Source organism: Branchiostoma lanceolatum, chromosome 2 (assembly GCF_035083965.1).
Source record: "Branchiostoma lanceolatum isolate klBraLanc5 chromosome 2, klBraLanc5.hap2, whole genome shotgun sequence".
NCBI classification, from domain to species: Eukaryota; Metazoa; Chordata; class Leptocardii; order Amphioxiformes; family Branchiostomatidae; genus Branchiostoma; species Branchiostoma lanceolatum.
This window is the reverse complement of record NC_089723.1, coordinates 10,015,630-10,035,285: the sequence shown is the minus strand read 5'-3', so window position 1 is coordinate 10,035,285 and position 19,656 is coordinate 10,015,630. Positions and strand designations below refer to the sequence as shown.

At 39.4% G+C, this 19,656-nt stretch overlaps 1 protein-coding gene across 1 annotated transcript; it reads right to left on the bottom strand.

Moving 5' to 3' along the window:
* Positions 1 to 2,483: 2,483 nt before the first annotated feature.
* LOC136426821 (protein regulator of cytokinesis 1-like) lies at positions 2,484 to 19,313 on the bottom strand. The gene is made up of 17 exons (XM_066415542.1): positions 19,211 to 19,313; positions 18,027 to 18,191; positions 17,505 to 17,654; positions 16,746 to 16,854; positions 16,278 to 16,360; positions 15,365 to 15,439; positions 14,878 to 14,979; positions 13,176 to 13,223; positions 12,039 to 12,128; positions 11,582 to 11,629; positions 11,148 to 11,277; positions 10,793 to 10,894; positions 10,442 to 10,543; positions 7,430 to 7,633; positions 4,440 to 5,615; positions 4,046 to 4,103; positions 2,484 to 3,895 (listed from the first exon to the last, which is right to left on the bottom strand). The coding sequence occupies exons 2-14, from the start codon at positions 18,141 to 18,143 to the stop codon at positions 7,587 to 7,589; spliced, it is 1,203 nt and encodes a 400-aa protein (XP_066271639.1). The 5' UTR covers positions 18,144 to 18,191; positions 19,211 to 19,313; the 3' UTR covers positions 2,484 to 3,895; positions 4,046 to 4,103; positions 4,440 to 5,615; positions 7,430 to 7,586.
* Between the last annotated feature and the right edge of the window lie 343 nt (positions 19,314 to 19,656).

The window sequence follows — 19,656 nt, the reverse complement described above, 5'->3', positions numbered from 1 at the left end:
CTGCCATTTGCATAATCATAATTATTCATCAGCATGATGGATAACCTGAAAAAAAACTGACAATTTGGCGCCATAACTTTTAGGCTGCCGTAATTGCATTACAATAATCATTCAGCAGAATGATGGATAACTTGCAAAAAAAAAAAACCCTGAAAATTTGGCTCTATAGCTCCACAATCCGATTCATCATAAGAAAGGAAAACAGTTACTTTGGATAAAACCTGGAATTTTCCTGCTTTCTATGGGAGTATAAATGTATGCACTCACTTGGATTTAATTTTGCAGTTTATACAGGGAGCAAATGGATGTGTTTGGGGTGGTCTACAGTTTGTGGTTGAAACTGCCATGGATTATTCTGTGAAATGTTTGCGTTAGCTCTAATTTCCCGGTGAAGAAATCATCTCGAAAAACATAAGGTCTCAGACCGGAGTTTTTTTACGATTGCGTATGTAGGCCAACACCCCCAGGCCAAGAGGCTGAAATTTCGCCAAGAAAGTAGGAGGAAAATGTAATCATATCGGCAAAACGCGGGTTCTTGCTGCTTAGTACGATGTATTTATTGGTATCGTCTGTTGTCCTTTTATTTTGGTAGAAACCATATGGTAGAATGTAAATTTTTGGACCTGAAAATTATCATTTTTTTCACACTTTTTTTGATTGAACCTGCTTGAAATAAAAAGGTTTTTCTTGGGGTCACGGCATACATGCTGAGAAAACTTAAATTAGTTAGTAAATGGTGTCTCTGAAAAATAAAAAAAAGTTGTGTGATCTCCGATGACGCAAATTCGGTTAAAATGCATTAAAAACGCTGCTATTTGGGTCATCAGGTGAAAAAAAACACGCATCACATTATCGCTGACTAATACAAAAAAGACTTTGATGGCAAACCAACTTCATCGCGCCCCAAAATACTACAACTCACAGGCTTTTCAGGAGATACAAAAAAACTATAGATGCACAGCTAAAATGATCCCCATGCAATCTGGGGCAGAAATCAGGGTGACCACCACACACTTCCGGCAGATTACCACGTCATGACCCACACCTGGTCAGATTTGAACTTTGAACCGGATCCTTAATTTGCATATCATTTCTTAAGACATGTTCCATCTTTCAGAATGGTCATATCTACCATATATCCAAATTAGGCTTATCTGCGATGATTACTTTTCTCACAGTAGAGGTTTAAAGTCATGTGTTTTGAGGCCAATGTACAGGTCTAAACAATGTTACAGTAGGAAAAATTGATAAAAACATCATTTTTCAGGACATCACTTTTCACGAAACTGGTAAAACGGGATGGAGAGCATGCTCAGGCCCTTGGCTGGGAAATCATGCAAACTTTTTGTTGTTTCGGTGCTGCATATTGGCTGAAAAGCCTCTTTGAAAGTTGGCGTTGGTGACGTCACACAGTGATGTCATGGTTCCCAAGGAAAACAGTAGGGGGTTGCATTTTAAGTTTGTAGCTTTACAACAAATTTGTCAAAAAAATGTGGCAGAGATGTGTAGCGGGCCTAGTTTTAGTAACTTCAAACCACCAAAAGAAGAAAAGATCGCGACGTTAAGGTGCGATGAACCAAAAGTCAGAAAACCAAGTTTTGCTTTAAGAAGGCTTAAATCACATAGATTTTAGGGGAGTTGCAAATGGGGTAGGGGGGCCCCAAGCACCTGTCCATGGATACATTGACTTTGAAAGCAAAAAAAAAGGGCCAGCTATGTTTTTTTTTTCAAACAAGCTTACAGCTCTTGATGAAAGCTTTAAAATGCATCGAAATAATGTCATCTGTACAGTACTGGATGTTATAGGCTGCAATTAGAATCAAACTTGAAAGAGACATTAGGCAGAGGCTAGTGATTCCATCAATAAGAATCTTTTGTGCATAAGAATTTTTTACACTATTGACAGGATGTTCCTGCCAATAACAACTTTTTGTTTTCTCCATTGACAGGATGCTCATTTGATAATCTTATGATTAACACGTCATGATACTGTCAACCCAAACCCTAACAGTAATCCTGTAAAAAGGTACGAAATTTCACTCATTCCTAGCCGATCAAGTTCCAAACAAAAACGGACACCCGCTGTCTTTTCTATTATCAATGATTGTATATAAGTTTCATATGAGACATTTATATCAAGAAATCTGATCATGGTAATTGTTCTTTGTTGATTAAACCAATGAAGACATAATTTGAATATGCATTTTTTCGGTTAGTCTCCATCTGATGAAATTTTTTTGTCTGTGAGTGAGCCTATCAGGGTGCCCACAATGCAACCTGTCTGCTTCTTTGCTCCTAGCTCTCCTCCCCCCCCCATCACCAGCGAAAACTGCAAAGAGGGGGCCGTGACAATTTCTTTGCTCTCCCCCCCCCCCCCAAGATATTTCTTGTGTGCAATGCAACCTTGGTGCAGCATTAGCCCCCCCCCCCCCAATGTATTTTGTGTGTCGGGGGAGGGGGGAGTTGCGGCCCCCCTGTCACCAGCAAAAATTGCAAGGGGGGCCACGGCAATGCCAACTGTCCACTGCCTTCTCAACACCCAAACACACACACCAAACATGGATTCATGGTTTTCAAGGGGCCCCCAACAAAATTCCTTGGGGGCCCCTAACATTGTTATGAAGTCTCCTTTATATGTTCGTGGACTTACTCTTTCGCTATTTGCAAAGTTCTCTTAAAGGTTCAAGAATTCATCCTGTAAATTCCTTGATTCCTAAGATTTCTACAATGGCACATTGCAATCTTATTGTGCTGCTTGTATACCATATATATACTTGTTGATTTTGGTTTCATGCTTGGTTGCTGTATATCTAGAATGAAAATGTCAAATCAAACCTTTCAAGGGACTTTGGGTTACTTTGACCTTGTTGGGAGACATTAAGCTCCTGAGGAATCAGTCAGAATGGACGGCAAATTCATAGTAATTGGGATGTTACGTTGGTTAGTGATTCGATAGCAATGATTTTCTTCATGATGTGGACATTCAAAGCAGAAATCAAAGTGGTGATGAATCCACCACAGCTCAATCCCCACCCCCACAGCACACCCCAAGTACAGCTCCCAAATGATGAGACTCATTTGTTACTGCCAACAAAAAACAAAGCCATTCCTCCCTCTCCCTGAAACACCTTCCTCTCCCTAAACCACCGGCCTCAAGCTGCATGACTGGATCCATCTGTCCGAGATGCTCAGGAGACACAGCGGCAGCCCAGCGCTGTGAAAGAGCGCCCTCCGTCTCCCCTCCCACAGCCGCTGAGAGCCCCCCCACCACAACAACAGCAGCACTGGAGCCTCCCCAAACTGCCCTCACCACATGGACACCAATGCAGTTTGAGTGTGCGATAAACAATACAATAATGTGCGAATACAATAACGTGTGTCGCGTAGTCGGCCAAATACTTCTCCATATCGGTTACAGATAGACATCCACACTGCTGCCAACAAACACATCACATCCATGTGCTGCTGATGAAATAGGTGGCACTGGTAGCCTTTTAGTTTCCTTTCTACAGATGTGTACCTCTCCTTTCTCATTTTGTTCTTTTCTGTATTTTGCATGTTCATGTACTAACTAATATTTGTGCTTGCTTGTGAGCAATCATTTAAATGTCATTTTTACAGTTAATTTAAAGCAATTGGTTTAATAAGATGTTCAGATGTTCGAAAAACAACAACATGGATCTATTGTTGGCTTCTTCTTCCAAACTGTCTTGTTCTATCATTTTAGTACAGATGGGGGGTAGGGATGTGTACTTAAACTCAGGCTCTAGTTTCGTCTGGATTTACATCAAGAGGTTACAGCTTACAAGATAAACGTACATCAGCTGTGTGGCTTGCCTCTACATAAATCCCAGCTCTTCCTCTTCCTCTCAATGTGTGACTGAGCAGACTGGCGCTGAAGTGATGAAAACAAAACGGGTCAGGCATCATTTTCAAGAGGTTAATAAAGTAATGTATAGATTTATGGAATATGAAATGGGGGAAAGAAGAAAAGCTCGTAAGTATCTAACATTGTTCTTGTAATAACACAACCAAATGTCTGTACCTTTAAGTTCTCTTGCGCAAATTGTATGGAGTCATCCTTCTCTCTTTTCTGCATGTTGCTGTAATTGTAATGCCAGATAATTCATCACATTTCTATTGTGGTTTTAAATTCATCACACAAAAACATGAAAAATTCCCTTTTAAAAACATGAACTAAAACAGCGAAATTAGTTTGTACTAATGAGCCGTATAAGAGGAGCAATAGTATAAGAACAGGTGCCCTAAGTGTTCTGATGACTACAGCAGTTCATCTTTCAGTACCACAGACAGGTCTGGTCCTGATTTCGTGTAAATAAATGACATTGTGTTGGTGCTATAGTGTAAGCTTAATCAAGACAACAGTACAGCTATTTCATACAGGAATTTCAGGTCCAGTTTTAAAATCTCAAACCTACCGGCAGGACCGTGTGCTTCATCCCACTCTTTTGTATTCTTTAAGCGCCTCAACATCAGAGGGACTGTGGAGGAAAATACAAAACAAGTTACCAAAAAAATACAGAAATCCAAAGGTCCACTTACTACTGTATTTCTATCATTCACAAATGGGTTATGTACATTTTGTATGCACCATTTCTTGAAATGACACCAGCAATTCATGTGCATTTACTAAAAAAAGGAGATGTGAAAAAAATATGTGACAAAACACAGTTAACTACAGTCCACCCTTTTCAAAAACCCCAGTTGTTGCAGGGTGATAATGTATAGGTCAAGCATGACTAAAGGCCGTGACTAAATAAATAAATAAAGGCCGTGGCAGAAAGCGATTTCAGAACGTGTTTATTGTTTATTTCCGGCTCTACGGCCCATATGGACATACACATAACTGTATATACACATAATTGCTACATATTTACAGTTGGTTGTATACCTGAAGGGAGGCCTCCTTACGGAGGATGGACTAGTCGACATTGGTGTCGGCAAAACGGACTGAAAGGGAAAGTGTCTGAACAGAGCAGCAGATGAAATCATTTCCAGGCCTTAACAGTCGGGAGACCGTCGAATGATCCGATGGTGTAATGTAACATGTTATTTTGCAAAAACAGGAATTTACTATATATTTGGCATACTGGTAATAGCTAGTTTTGATAGGACTTATAGATAATAACCGTTACAGATATTGATCAAGTATTTATCAAATATTGGCATATGTAGTCAGGTTTACAAAAATGGACCCCCTGTATCTGTATCTAAATAGCCAGTACAACTGCCCTTCGGCGTAAAACACCAGATTCGCAGGCACATGGCGCGGCAGCAGCTGATTATATTACGTGGAATGCCCTGTCACATCTAACCTTAGCACATCTACATGCATGCATTGTTTAAAGCTGTCTAATGATGATGCTTCAACGGTGCTTGGTGGCAACGAGTTCCACTCTACGATTGTTCTAGGAAAATATTAATTTTCTAACACATTAATCCTAGGTTGATAAGTCTGATACCTGGATAGACCAGGATTTACATACTGTTTTCAATTCAATACACAGTCATGCAATGTGGAAGTGAAATGATGTGGCATCAGCGAGGGAACGGTAGTACATGTAGGTGGCAAGGCTCTTCAAGTACATGTACAACTGCAAGTGAACAAGAAAGACAAACTGCGTTAAAAGAAACAAGCAAGAAATAATACAAAAAGGTCACATATCAACAAATCAAGTTTTGTTTTCCTCTTCAAAATACAATCTAGTCATGCTCATATTCTAGACTTTAAGAGAGATCCCTACAAAAGACTTGGGATGATATTGTCAAATCTTGATAGTGCAAACCCTGGAATGTTAATCTTTTATTGTGTTGGATGTACTATGTACACGATATACAAATTCTTTTACATGCCAGCACTTAGTTTCAGAGACACCCTGCATAAAAGAAACAAGAAGGGTAGAGTCTGGCTATGGCTGTGTACTGTACCTTTAGTTAGTAGACTAAGTACAGGGCTCAAAATACGACTTGCATGTGCAGGTTTGCCACGTAAAATTGGAGCCGTGCATGTAATTTCAAGAAGACCTGCAATAACGCAAGTTACCAGCTGTGGAAATTTATCCCCTTTTAATCACATAAATTTTCACTCCAAATGAAGAATCAGTGCTCAAATAGATAACATAAGCAAGCAACATTTCGTACACCTTCAATCTGAACTTGTATTCAATCCGTTTTACGAGTTTGGGACACACTTTCAAAATTGGTGACCTTTAAAAGCTGCCAATGTATGTTGGGATGTAAGCCCGGCATTGTGCTTCTCAGATCATGCAAATGGTTGTGCAAATAATTTCTAATTTCTTTTTGGTGCAAGTAATTTCTTTTTCATCTGCACCAGTGCAAGTTGACCTAAAACGTATTTCGAGCCCTGAAATAGCAGTACAACATAAGGTCAGCTACATGTACCAGCTTAACCTACCAGTAGAGTACAGATCTAGCCTAAGCTGAACATGGCCTCCCAGCCCTCCCCAGGTCATGGTCTGCATGGCTGGCTATATATTGACAAGCGTAATATTTCAAAATGCATGAAGCATTTCAGGAGTTGATAGGAGGTCTGGAAACATGTAGGTTGTGAAACCATTGGGAGTAAGTCAACAGAGGTTGTGCTTACGGTGGTTGTGAGTCAAATATGCATATCGCCAAGGTCACTGCTGACTTACTCCCAATCATTTCACAGCCTATCTATGACTCATTCCCGATATTGGTTTTAGGTAGTTATGGTTGTGTTATTGCCATCCTGAAAGAAAGGCATGGCCAAGAACAGGTCCAGACTGCCAACCATGGTTGGGTGGTATAGTAAGTATATATAGGAGCAATGTCAGGGGATAGTCCTGACTGTGTTGGAGGGGCTTTAGCTAAACGAGGTCCGGACCTACAGCGTCACAACTTTTGAAGCTGAGCGAACAGCTGCCGCTGAGGCCAAGAGCTAGAAATTGAAGACCCGGGCTACAACAGAACTGATGAAAAACCATGTAGACTTGCCGCACCTTGAACAATTTGACAGTTTACCTGAGTGTGGTCTTTAGTTATGAATACAAGAACATGGAAAAATAGTAAACAGGATGTTTACTTTAACTTCCTGTATGTTATGAAGAGGGCCCATGTTTTCAAGAGGATCTCAAATCAAAGATGGTGCTGAGCAGCTTTTCATGCCTTATTTGATTACAACCCAATCACATTCTGAATGCCATTGATTACAGTACAATGTTTCATCTTTTTACAGTGCAAAATTTGATCTTTTCTGATGGATCAACACATTTTTAGCACATTTAATGCACAGTACCCATACAATTTAGATAACAGTATTCTGGTCAGAGCTAGGCCTTCACCTAAATGATTTGTGGTTTGTACTTACTACTCCCCTAGGCCTGTTTCAACTCATGTGAAGTGTTATTGAGTGCATGATGTATACCTGAACTTCAATCATGGCGATGTCATTTATATTTTCCTGGGGCAAAGGTGTCTCCTTGTACATTCCTCAGCTGAACATACAATGTAGTACAGGAAGCCGTTTTTCCACTCCTCTCTGTCACAGTCTGTGGCTTCAAGGATGATCTATTTCCAGGTGGCTACCTACATATAGGCCCGACACATCTCAAGGGCATTCCTCTTGGACCTTGAAAGATAAGGAATACTTAATTAGTAAGAATGAAGACATGTACGTTATATGCATTGCTAGAGGAACACAAACATGTAATGACATACATTGTAGTATATGCAGGGCTCGAAATATTCACTCAGGTAGCTTCCAATTTGTAGAAAAAGATATCAATTCAACTTGCAACATTATATACAGATATATCATCTCCAAACACCTAAGTGACACACTATTAGGCTCAGCATTAGGAACCCTATATTGCAGAAAAGAGCAAAAAGTTTTTTCAAGCCCTATGTTATATATAATATGGCCACCAGAGAATAGCTGGCAAAATGCCAGCTAAATCTCCTGCTGAATCTCCAAAATCTCAACTAAAGAACATTGAATCCTTCATAGATACAAGTCAGAAGTCTTAGGTCACTGTAACAGTGTTAGTATAAACATAACTACTATTGTTATGGTTTACTTTTGTCACAACAACAAGATGCCGTTTCCAACATGATTGGCATCAACTGGAAAAATAACAGAACTTTGAAATTTTGACTATTGATATTAACTTACCAGTACTGGACACGCTGCAAAAAATCTGTAGATTCTTGCAGGTGCAAACCAAAGCCGAGGTTCTTAAAGTTAGCACTGGTTAGATACGATTATAGGTACTAATACTGTGTGTGTGTGTGTAGGGGGGGGGGGGTGTATGGCAAGTTCTACAGAATAGACTAACTGAAAAAATACCAACTTGTAATTTTGCACAATATTGTCATATCACATACAAAAAGGTTGATTTTTAAACATGAAATAACAACAGAATCAATTTGTTTCGTTTTGATATTTTTTCTGCCAGGCAACAATGGACTATAATAACTGCTAAATATTCTGTAACACCGGAAGTGAAGATCCTTGAATCACTATACTGAACTGTCTTTTGTCAGGATGTTAGTAACTAAACTGACTCCAAACGTCCTCACAACATTTTCCCCACAGAACAATAGCCCATTTCACACTTCCCATAAATGCATCATTTGGGTAACAACTGAGTTTTTCCAAGTGTACAAAACCACGAAACATGATGGCCTGTCTGTGCAAGAAAGTGGTACGCACCAATTGCAATTCAGAAGACAACTCTGGAAAGGCAGTTTGATGCAGAACTGTAAACAGGCTTCAACCAGTGCAACTTCCAACAAGGAACAGTCAAATGAATGTAACTCAGGTAATCTCACTTCAGAATCAGTCATCAGTGAAATTTAATTACACCAACAGGGAATGGGAATCATAGCAGGCAAGCGCCTGGTACTGGAAAATGTTAAGGCTTCATGATTCAAATGGAATTCTGCCCCTGTCCTTGGTGCTGATCTGAATACCCCTGCTGTACAAAATGTACTTGTATTTGGTACTCAGTATGACCTGAGTACACTACATGTAGGTACACATCCCTATAGTGTACACAGGTCAGACAGAGTACCAAATACAAGTACATTTTGTACAGCAGGATTTTCAGATTAGCACCAAGGACGGACAGAATCCTGTTTGAATCATGAAGCCATAACATGATGTACGATGCATGTTCTAGTGTGTGGTGTTGATGCCTTTCTTGACTCTAGATCTACAACATCTTAGAAAACAACTTCTATCAGCTATCAGCTCTTGAGACCGGATCTTTCCACACTTTAGTCTATCTTTAAACTCAAGGTCTTTGCTGGTTTTGTTTTCTGAGAAAAACTGTCCTAAAATCTCAGGTGAGTTTTCATACTCCAGGGGTAGTGGTGGTGCCTAGTGTGATCATGAAGTGTGCATTGAAAAAACAGTCAGTCTGATTCATTGCCGCACATCTCAATGATACTTTGAAACAAAGGCTTGCACTCGAGTGATACGATGAAACCTTAAAAATGATACATTCGTTTTCTCCTCTTACTTTTCAATAAAATATTTTCAAAGAAATTTGACCAGATGTATTTGCAGCAAACATAAACACTCAATACTAGGGGTGGGTACCGGTACCGTGTACCGGTACAAGACCGGTATTTCTTAATAGTATAGTTATAATTTTGACACAAAGTGCAAACCTAAGAAATTATATCGTTCCAGACATGACTTTTGAAAACTTTTACGTGTGTCTCACGCTCCAAAATATGATGTACTGCGACACTACTATAATCAGGTACAGGTACAGGTCCGGACCTGGACCTGACCCTCTGGACCTGGACCTGACCTGAATTTTATGTACCGGTACCCACCCCTACTCAATACAGTTTAAGCATCCATGTACATCACACAAGAACTCAGACAAGCTGAGAACATTCAGTTTAAAATTTGACTATAATTGCAACATTAACAAGCCCCCGTCAAGCTTGAAGACTTACAATACAAGACATACTTTACTTAGACAGAAGTTATAAGTTATATAAAAAAAGAATTCTGTATTTGTTAAGTGCAAGCATATCACTTTCAGCTGAATTAGCTTTCAATATATTGACAGGTACATGTAGATGTAAACTTTAAAAAATGTGGTAACATTTGAAGCCCACTGGGCATCTTTGAAGCAGAATTCTACGGCACTGTGATCTATAGCGCTCCAGTCTGGCCAAACATTGCCCACATGTAAAGTGTACCTGAGGCTTGGCTTGGTGTGCCTGTGTCATGGTTATTAATCTGTATCCTTGTTGTTATAAGACCATGTTAAATCTTCATGTGAAGCAAAGTCTTGTCATCTATCTCTACATTGGAGTGACTTCTTAGCCAAGCCTTACAGTGACCCCAAGTGTACCATGAGCCAGTTGCAGACTGAGAAGTGACAACAAAGTCAGTGTCATATAATTTAATGCTCACCTTTTGCTGCTGCTGTGGAGGTAGGAAGTGTCTGCAGTGCCCGAAGGTTGTCCTCCTCCCCAAGTACAACATCTCTCTGGGAGTCTGAGTCTGGTGTCAGGTCTAAGGAATACGGCAAGTGTATAAAAGGTGAATGGTATACAATGGTGTTTACTAACAGTTGTGACAACAGGAAGCTGTGGTGTATTTCTAATTGTTTCAAACTTACAAACCACACGTTGAAATTGAAATAAGAGACAGTAGAGCAAAAGATGGCTGTCCATCGTCAAGAGCCTGTCACATGTGCTAAAATTAGATATTGAAAAAAATGAGTGTGAACAGGGTCAAAGTCAGTGTCATATTAATGCTCACCTTTTGCTGCTGCTGTGGGGGTAGGAAGTGTCTGCAGCGCCCGAAGGTTGTCCTCCTCCCCAAGTACAACATCTCTCTGGGAGTCTGAGTCTGGTGTCAGGTCTAAGGAATACGGCAAGTGTATAAAAGGTGAATGGTATACAATGGTGTTACAGTTATGATAACAGGAAGCTGTGGTGTATTTCTAATTGTTTCAAACTTACAAACCACACGTTGAAATTGAAATAAGAGAGAGTATAGCAAAAGATGGCTGTGCATCGTCAAGAGCCTGTCACAATTTTTTTTGCTAAATTTAGATATTGAAAAAATGAGTGTGAACAGGGTCAAAGTCAGTGTCATATAATTTAATGCTCACCTTTTGCTGCTGCTGTGGGGGTAGGAAGTGTCTGCAGCGCCCGAAGGTTGTCCTCCTCCCCAAGTACAACATCTCTCTGGGAGTCTGAGTCTGGTGTCAGGTCCTGGTTGATCACCTGTTTTCTGGCATTCTACAAGACAAAAGATCTGGATCAATATACACTCAGAAATCTCTCTATATTTTGTTTTTGCAACTACTTAAAGTTATAGCTATTTAAAGTTAAAGGGTATGGAAAATCAAGACTTATGTAAACAGTTTTATATTGAAAGGTTGGTACATGTAGTTCATGGCCAAATTATGGTCTTGTGACACAACCTATAGCTAGAAGACAAATTTCAACGCTAATGACAGGTAGATTTGCCATAGGATGTTTTACACTCAAGAATATCATTTTCCTAACATAACCACTTAAAGATATGAAACTGAAGACAAACTTTGGCTGCTGCAGCGATGAATGACGCGCCTTCTTCTTTTTCTTTTTGCTGTCATGGGAAAAATGGAGATCATTGTGACCACTCAGAGGCTATAACTCCATAGCAGAATGTAGAAATCATATACAGGTAAGCTAGTCTTATATATTGTAACCTTGGTGCTTTTTTGCTTGGTAAGTCGTAACGGTATTATATGTTTGAAGTTCTTTTCAATTTTACAGTCCTACCTATTCTTAAATTTCTTTTTCAAAACTGATCCTTGAAGTTCTTGGAGTACACTGACAATGGCCTAATATCTTCCTCACATACGATCCTTCTTGCTTCTATGCCAATGGTTTAATATCAGATTCTGCATCTATATGCTATGATATGATATATAATTATCTAATATATACTATCTATATACCATATGCTATAATTAGCCGGTATGACTGCCCTTTGGTGTAACATGTTTACTTACTAGCACTCTGCGTCTTTTGCTGTACATCATGTGGCTTGGGTGACCGTGCCAGAGTGACTTCATGACTTTATTGCGGCTAAATGCTTGGTCCTACAAGTTACAACAAAGATATCTTTTAAACTGTGGTTATTGACAGGGACCGATATAGTACAAGGAAAGTCTTTTTGACTGGAAAAATCCAGTAGAGCAAGAATTTCTCTGAATCAATAGTTAATATAATTCTTGCTCAGGAGTGTCCATAAGTCTCCAGTCCCGAAAATAATTTCATCAGGTTGGTAGAATATAGGATATTTGGAGTCTCAAAAGCGCCACCTACATCGGCTACTTATAGCGGTGAGTCAAGCAGTACTCCAGTCAGAATAGCTCTGAAGAAGGTGTCTGACAGACACCGAAACGTCAGCAGGTGAGTTTACCTAGTTGTGCTAAAAGAAACTCCAAACATCCTAGTCTCCAGTCCATTTAGTACTTAATATCTATTTCATCACAAGATGACCGGGTATCCCCTCCATGTGGTAAAGGTTGATTTGTTTTATCATACCAGCGAGGACACAAAAGTGGACCACATTGAGTAAAATGAATAGAACCCGATATGTCAAAATGAAATCATGATCCATATATCAAAGTCTTGGCTGTTCTAAGGTCAAAAGTTAAAGCAGAGGTCAAGTGCCTCATTTACAGGATCCTCTGAGGATTACTATGTTGACAGGAATATAAAAGTGTAGGGAAAAGTCTTTCTATATTATACACCAGGGGCATTTAAAGCCTGTTAAATGGCAATTCTTTAATACACAATATTAACATACAGGATAAAATTGCACTTACTGAGCTAATTACCCTAAGTCCTCCCTCCTAAAATCATACCTTTTGGTCAGCTACATGTACTTCAGTGTCAACTTCATGCTAGACCTTAAAAAAGGAAATTGTGTTCCGACATTCACCCCATGAGAGGCAGGGCTACATGATGAATATCTTCAACAGCATTAATTAGAACATGTCTCCCTGACAGTCTTTTTACTGACATTAAAAAAAAAAATCTGTGTGCCTCTGTTCATGTAGCTCTGCCAAGTCTCATCAATTTCGGGACCCCTTGCTCTCTAGCAAGGCAGGAATTTCATCTGAAAGTATTCTTTTACATACCTCATCATCATCAGTTGACGATCTCTTCCTTTTTCGTCCACGGCCAGCCTGTGTATGCATGTTGAATCAAGATTTAATCATAACATTTTCCCTTCATAATCACATTTACATATGATACATGATACATACATATAGCAGATCACTTAATTATTGCTAGTCTGAGAGCTGTAAAGGCAAATACATGTTTTACTGGTGTCCTCACCATTACTGTACCACAATCCTGAAAATCACAGGTGACTGTACCCTCCCAATGTGAGAAAGTAGATTTTCAGGTGAAAAATGCTTGACTCCATTGGACAGAAGGACTGGCTTGAGATGAGTTTTGCCAAAAGGGTCAGGACAGACCAGGGTTGTCCCCAGCTTTACATTTTGTTCTGTCCCACTCATTGTTTAAAGGGGCATATTGTAGAATCTGGTGGGCAAAAACTACAAATGGTAAGAATTTGAAAGATCTACACTTAGATTCACATTTGTAACTTATTTGTTACTTAATTCCAACATATTCCCGTCATTTTGTCACATTTCCAGCATGAATCAACGACGAAAAACGCAAAACGTGTATAATCTGGTCCATTTACATATTAACTTGCAATATGCAAATAAGCCAGCGTAGAACGCTAGGAAAAATCCGAATCTACCGTTTTGGTCGGAGTTCGAGCGTCACAGGAAAATCACCACAAGTAAACAAACTTCAGAACGTCGGGCGTTGGATCGCGTGTTCGGTGGTTCGTCGGAATGTTGGACAAGATGGCGGCCATTTCAAGCGGCGGCGGGGATGGCGTATATAATTTTTTCAAGACGTTCGCACGACACTACAAAGTCGCATCCTTACGTGATGAATATTGCTGTGCAGTGTAATGTAGATTCAACTAATGATGTAGAAAAATACAAAGAATTTTGTTTTATGTTCATGTCACAATATGCCCCTTTAAGAGCTCATGTTATTAAATTAGAAAATACATTTTCATCTGCTTCATCATGTTATGAAGTTTAGATTTTGGGGATGGATGGATGGAATGAATTTTTGTCAGCCCCAACATGAAAAGTTTCAGGACAGAGGGACGGGTCCTTGAGACAGCCCTGCCCCAGACATGAGTGAACTTATCATCAAGTATACATGATGTTGTATACTGTTATATTGTTGGTTGTTGTGCTGTAAGAAGATGATCCACATATATATGTAATGATGATGTAATGTCATTTGCTGAGAAAATCTGTGGAGGAATCAGAACTGCCGTAACGGTAAGTCTACACTGACATCTTGACTGACAGATCAGATTCTTCCATTAATGCTGTGAGATTATCAATCGCAAGCCTAAGAACGGCGTGCAAAATCCTTGGATGCCCTGAGTTGAGCCGTGCAACCAAATTTTGCTTGCTATGACCTACTTCTCAATCCTGGTAACACAAGTACTGCAGATTTTGCATAAAGAATGAACGCAAGCAGACTTCTTCTTTGGGGTCTTACATGTACAGTCATCATGCTGAAAGCAGAGCAATTTTATCTATCTAAGAACAGTTACTGTACCTTTCTTTGGGACAAATTAATTTCTTCTCTATTAGATTAAATTATATAATTTAGAAGCACAGAATAGTCATAATGATTGCAAAATTTTTATATTTTTAGTCTACTTGAAATTTTACCAAGAAAAAACTGATCTGCATGAGCTGTATTAGCCATGCAGCCAAAATCTTAACTCACCCTTTGGTTGTCCTGAACGTTCCAGAGTGACTTGAAGAATTCGTCCAAGGAGCAACCTTCCACAATGAAGCTAGAGGCGGTGTTTCTAACTTCGCTCTCAACCTGCATGAAAAATGAGGATTAAGCACTGAAAATTTTGAAATCTTTGTGGTGGTTTGATATTGAACTTCGCATGCAGGTTTTGCAGTGAGCTCTCATGACGCAGTGTATATGCATATATATGCTGTCTTGCATTGCATTGCATTACAATTCTTTGAACAGTTAACTCGAGGACATAGCATTACTAATTACATGACTAATTTGTATTGATTTTCAAAGTGTCACAAACTTAAAGATTTCTGCTAAAGAAACAACACTTTCACAACATAACTGCTCAGGTAAAATAATAAAAATCAAACTATCATAGAATCCACATACATGTACATGTTATGTTTGTACAAAAGGTAAGGCAGTCAATCATGGCTCATTTCATAGGTATCAAACTAACCTTAGACAACATCTTTTCCACCGATGTCAGTTCATTAATGGCTTTGAAAAGATGTCCTCGGCTCTGTGTTCGTCTCTGCAAGAAACGTTAATGACATTACTGTCTGTTCAAGATGGTTTTACATGATGTAAATCCTTTTCACCATAATACCTAACTGCAGACACCCCATTGTGCTGTCCTGACAGGACTGGCAGAAAAACAATTAGAGTATTCTATTTCATGCTGATTCTTCAGTCTACAATCACAGAAAAAGACAAGTTAAGCACATTAAAACTAACTTTAAAGGTAAATCTGTCTTATGTAATATTGGTATCTATCTACAAATACAATGAACCTTTAGTACGTATTATGTTTCCAATAAGACTCCTACGTTTTATTGCAACCACAACACGGTGAAGCTTTCAAATTGGTTGCCGTGTAATAGATATTAGATAAAAACTATTAGATATTCAAGCTTTCCATGCTAAAAGTTTATTCTTTTTCATACAAATTACAACGACCAGGATCCATTTGATCAAAATCCTGTTCAGACCAGATTTAATGTCCATTAACAGATTAGACACTGATCGTTCTGTTGTAACCTGAAAACGATGGTTTAAAAGAAAGAAACAGAATCTGATCATGATGTTCCCAATTGTTTGGTAATCTAGAACATGAACATCCATTAACACCAACACCTGCATATACTGAACCTGCATAACTTTGCAAAGATTTAATTTTACAGTAGGAAGAAGAGGGATTGTTCAGTAGTTTTAAATTTGTGGTTAAAACAAACAGGATTGTGGTGGAAAACAGATCATTAGCGTTAACGTTTTTGCGGTGGTTTGAAGTTCCCGGGGAAGTGATCACTGCAAAAACCGCAAGCATAAAACCACTGTGTGACAGTACTGCAAAAATCTCTGTTTTCTCTCACCTTAAGCGCAAGCCTCTTCTTCCAGAGGTCCTCCCATCGCTCCACAGACCTGAGGATGCCCCTGAGTCTGGCTTCTTGCTCACCTGACACAAAAACACAGACATCTTTGGAAAAGAATCACTAACTAAATTTGTTCCGGTTAATTTTTAATGACATTTCTAGGACTAAATTTTGTATGATGAAAGACTTCAAAAAAATGGTACATTACTGCTTTCTAGATTTTAGCACGCAGCACTTATGAGAAAGAGTATGGGCCACCAGTGGACTTAACCCCCCTTTTGTTACAATTGTTTGGGCCAAGGACTATCCATACTGTGTCCTGCCCTGTACACAGAAAAGTGTATGTATGAAGGATTTTAAGATTGAACTTCAAGCCACTGGCAATGGCTGTTACATACAAATCCAAACTCACATCTCTTAAGAGGTTATTCTCTAGTATAATCTACTTATTTTTACCCTTGCACTTACCCTGTTCCTCATCGCAGTGAAGCTTGGTGACCTCATCTTTCAGTCCTGTCACAAAATAATGGATGTTCTGTAGCTTGAGTTTGGTCAAATCACTGACCTTTTTCTGTAACTGCACAACAAACATAACATGTAAGTGCATAGAACATTTTGAGTCAGCAGCAACAATAGGCATCACAAAAACTTCTACGTTGTGGGTTTATTTTCCTAACCCCTACTCATGATTCGATCTGCCACGTTCATGGCAATTTCGACAAGTGATACCAATTTAGTGATGGAGCAACTCATCTTTTTGTGTTACCCTTTGTGTTAGCTTAATTTCATGGATGACATATGCGCGCGCACTGATTTTCGCCTGTTCTAAAAAAAATAAAAAATAAAAAATCACCTCTGAAGAGGCTCCGAAACTTACAGACTCACATTGCCGCAAAGGGGCAGCATTGAGCCGGCTTGTTGTAATAGTCACTATATATACTACCGCAAAACGTGGTTCTGTCGTAAATGAGCCTTCTGCACATGCCTATTTCTGTGCCATGAAGTTGTTTTCGAATTCCAAATCAGGCGAAGTTGTTTTCGAACTCCAAGATCAGGACTAATTGGCACGTAACCACTCAAGCGGGGCGTCATGTGATAGCCTGACTTTTTTTGGGGGCTAGATTTTTTTTTTCCCTCTCGCATTAGTTTTGGGGACTCCAGAGGATGTCATCCATAAAATTAAAGATGGTATAGCCTTACACTTATAGGAGGAATCTGGTAACTTACGGCTGCCACGACACTGAGTTTGAAGCCCTGGTTTTCCCGTGTGAAGGCCTCTCGCTCTGCCTCCTCTATCCCCAGTCTGTCCCACAGAGTTGTTAACTGTGTTCTCAGGTCCGCAGCCTTCTCCCTCGCCCAGTTGTACCTCTCCTCAACCTGATGGGACAACAATGTGAGCATTGTGACACATACTTTGATTTGGACAGTATACAACATGTAGAATTCCTTTGGCACTCTACAGGCTTTTGAATGTGTCAAGTTGGTCCTGGTATGTTTTGGGGGCAATAATGCCGTCCAGGAATAATTCTGCCAACTTCCAGTACAAGATTGCAGGAAGTCGGTTACATTGAATAATGTTGAGAAATAATTTATCAATTCTTTTCTGCATTCTACAAAGTCCTAATAATCAGAAAATTAGAAAAAAACACAGTCACTTAATATAAGTCTACAGTAACTAAATGGAGCACGGTGCAGATTAGGCGTAGGTTAAGACACAGAAATACATGCGAAGCTCTTAAATTGACTTACATCTCCACACACGCCCTTTAGGACAAACATGTTGGCCGAAGACAGAACATCTCCGTCCAGGTGTTTAAGGACTAAATCTTGTTCGGATGAGCATTCGTCAAACAGCTCGTTCACCATTGAGATGAGTTTGTGTTTTGTCTGCAGGAAGTCCTCTAGCCTGGTGTTCTATTAGACATACATGTAAAAGATAAACAAATGTTATCAACTTCAACACTTAATGTTGTCAGTGGGCCAATGCAATTAAGAATCTCTCGAAGAAAATTTTTGTATACTGTACTGTACAAGACTTACAGAGATAAAGGGTAATACTAATTGCAACATCAAGATTTCTGTGAATAGCTTCATCAGAATGATCTGAATTTTGTTATAAGATTCAGACCATTCATAATTGATAACAGAATTCACGAATAGAGATCAATCCTTTCTGGGTGAATCTTGGTATGACCATACCACTGGGCCAAAGAGTTAAAGGGTATGCAAAATAAAGATTTTTGTAAACTGCTTCATAATGCCACACCAATTAATTTCTTGGTTAACGGATTTTTATTTTCAAAAAAAAAAAGAAATGTTAGAAAAAAAAATCATGAAAACAGAAGGCTGGTCCAGCCTTCTGTTTTCATGAATAGAAAGTTGCTAGGGGACCCCCGAATCTAATCATTCCCAGGTATCATCAAGACCTAGACCCATTTAAGAAATGTGACAATCACTCCAGGCACTCTTGAGTATCTTACACACAGGCACACAAGAATGCTTATCAAATCATATCAATCTTCTTGGCAAATGAATGATTCATGGCATTGTTATCTTATTGCAAGCAAAGCATATAATAATATATAAAATTTATATTCTCCTGCTACCAGAGCCTTGTGTCCCGAGGGGCCCTACAGTGGTCACAACATGTGAGGGCTGGCAATTTGGTCAAATTAGCCCTGTCAGGAGAACCTTGTTGCTGCTGCAGTAGTCTGGACACCCTGCAGCTGCAATCAGTTCTTCTTCAACGAACTCTCTCCACTTTGTCCAGTTTGCCGCAAAATTCAAGTATTGAAGAATTAGGTTTACCTTGCATTACAAAACAGCTGAAACCTGCTTACTGAGTTCTTCATTAAGCCAATTGCAAAGTGGTAATATTAACCTTTCAGTTTCAAATGACTCATTTTTTTACATGAAGCAATAACTGCACCCACCTCTGTGGCATTGGCGCCGGCATCACTGGCGTGGCCCACGGTGGCGCAGCTGGTGTGGCCCTGAGTGTGGTAATTACCTAAGAATATATACAGTAGAGTACATATTTACACTAACTCCTACATCTTAACTATATAGTTCTTGTGCCTTAAGAACACACATTCATGAGACAATAGAGAAGATGTTTTTCAAATTTTCACCCTGACCCATGATGACAATGTGTGCGCCCGTCGCGTCAATCAAAACCCAGTGCATGTGATCTATCATGTCCATAAGGCCACCGGGCTGGGATTGAATTTCATCATTGTAGTCTTACAAAGCTACGCCGCTGTGTTAAACAAGTTTTCTTAACCGCGGAGTAGCGTTATGTTTTTGGCCCAAAAAACAAATTGAATGTAATCATTCATTTTAAACAAAATAGCCTCGGACAAAAATAATTTGTATGGGG

Excerpts from the sequence above, each read along its gene's own strand:
- LOC136426821 (XM_066415542.1), bottom strand. The coding sequence starts at position 18,143 with ATGGTGAACGAGCTGTTTGACGAATGCTCATCCGAACAAGATTTAGTC. Across the intron at positions 13,224-14,877 it reads ACGTTCAGGACAACCAAAGG|GCTGGCCGTGGACGAAAAAG; the intron begins GTGAGTTAAGAT and ends ATGCATACACAG. Across the intron at positions 12,129-13,175 it reads CGTCAACTGATGATGATGAG|GACCAAGCATTTAGCCGCAA; the intron begins GTATGTAAAAGA and ends TGTAACTTGTAG.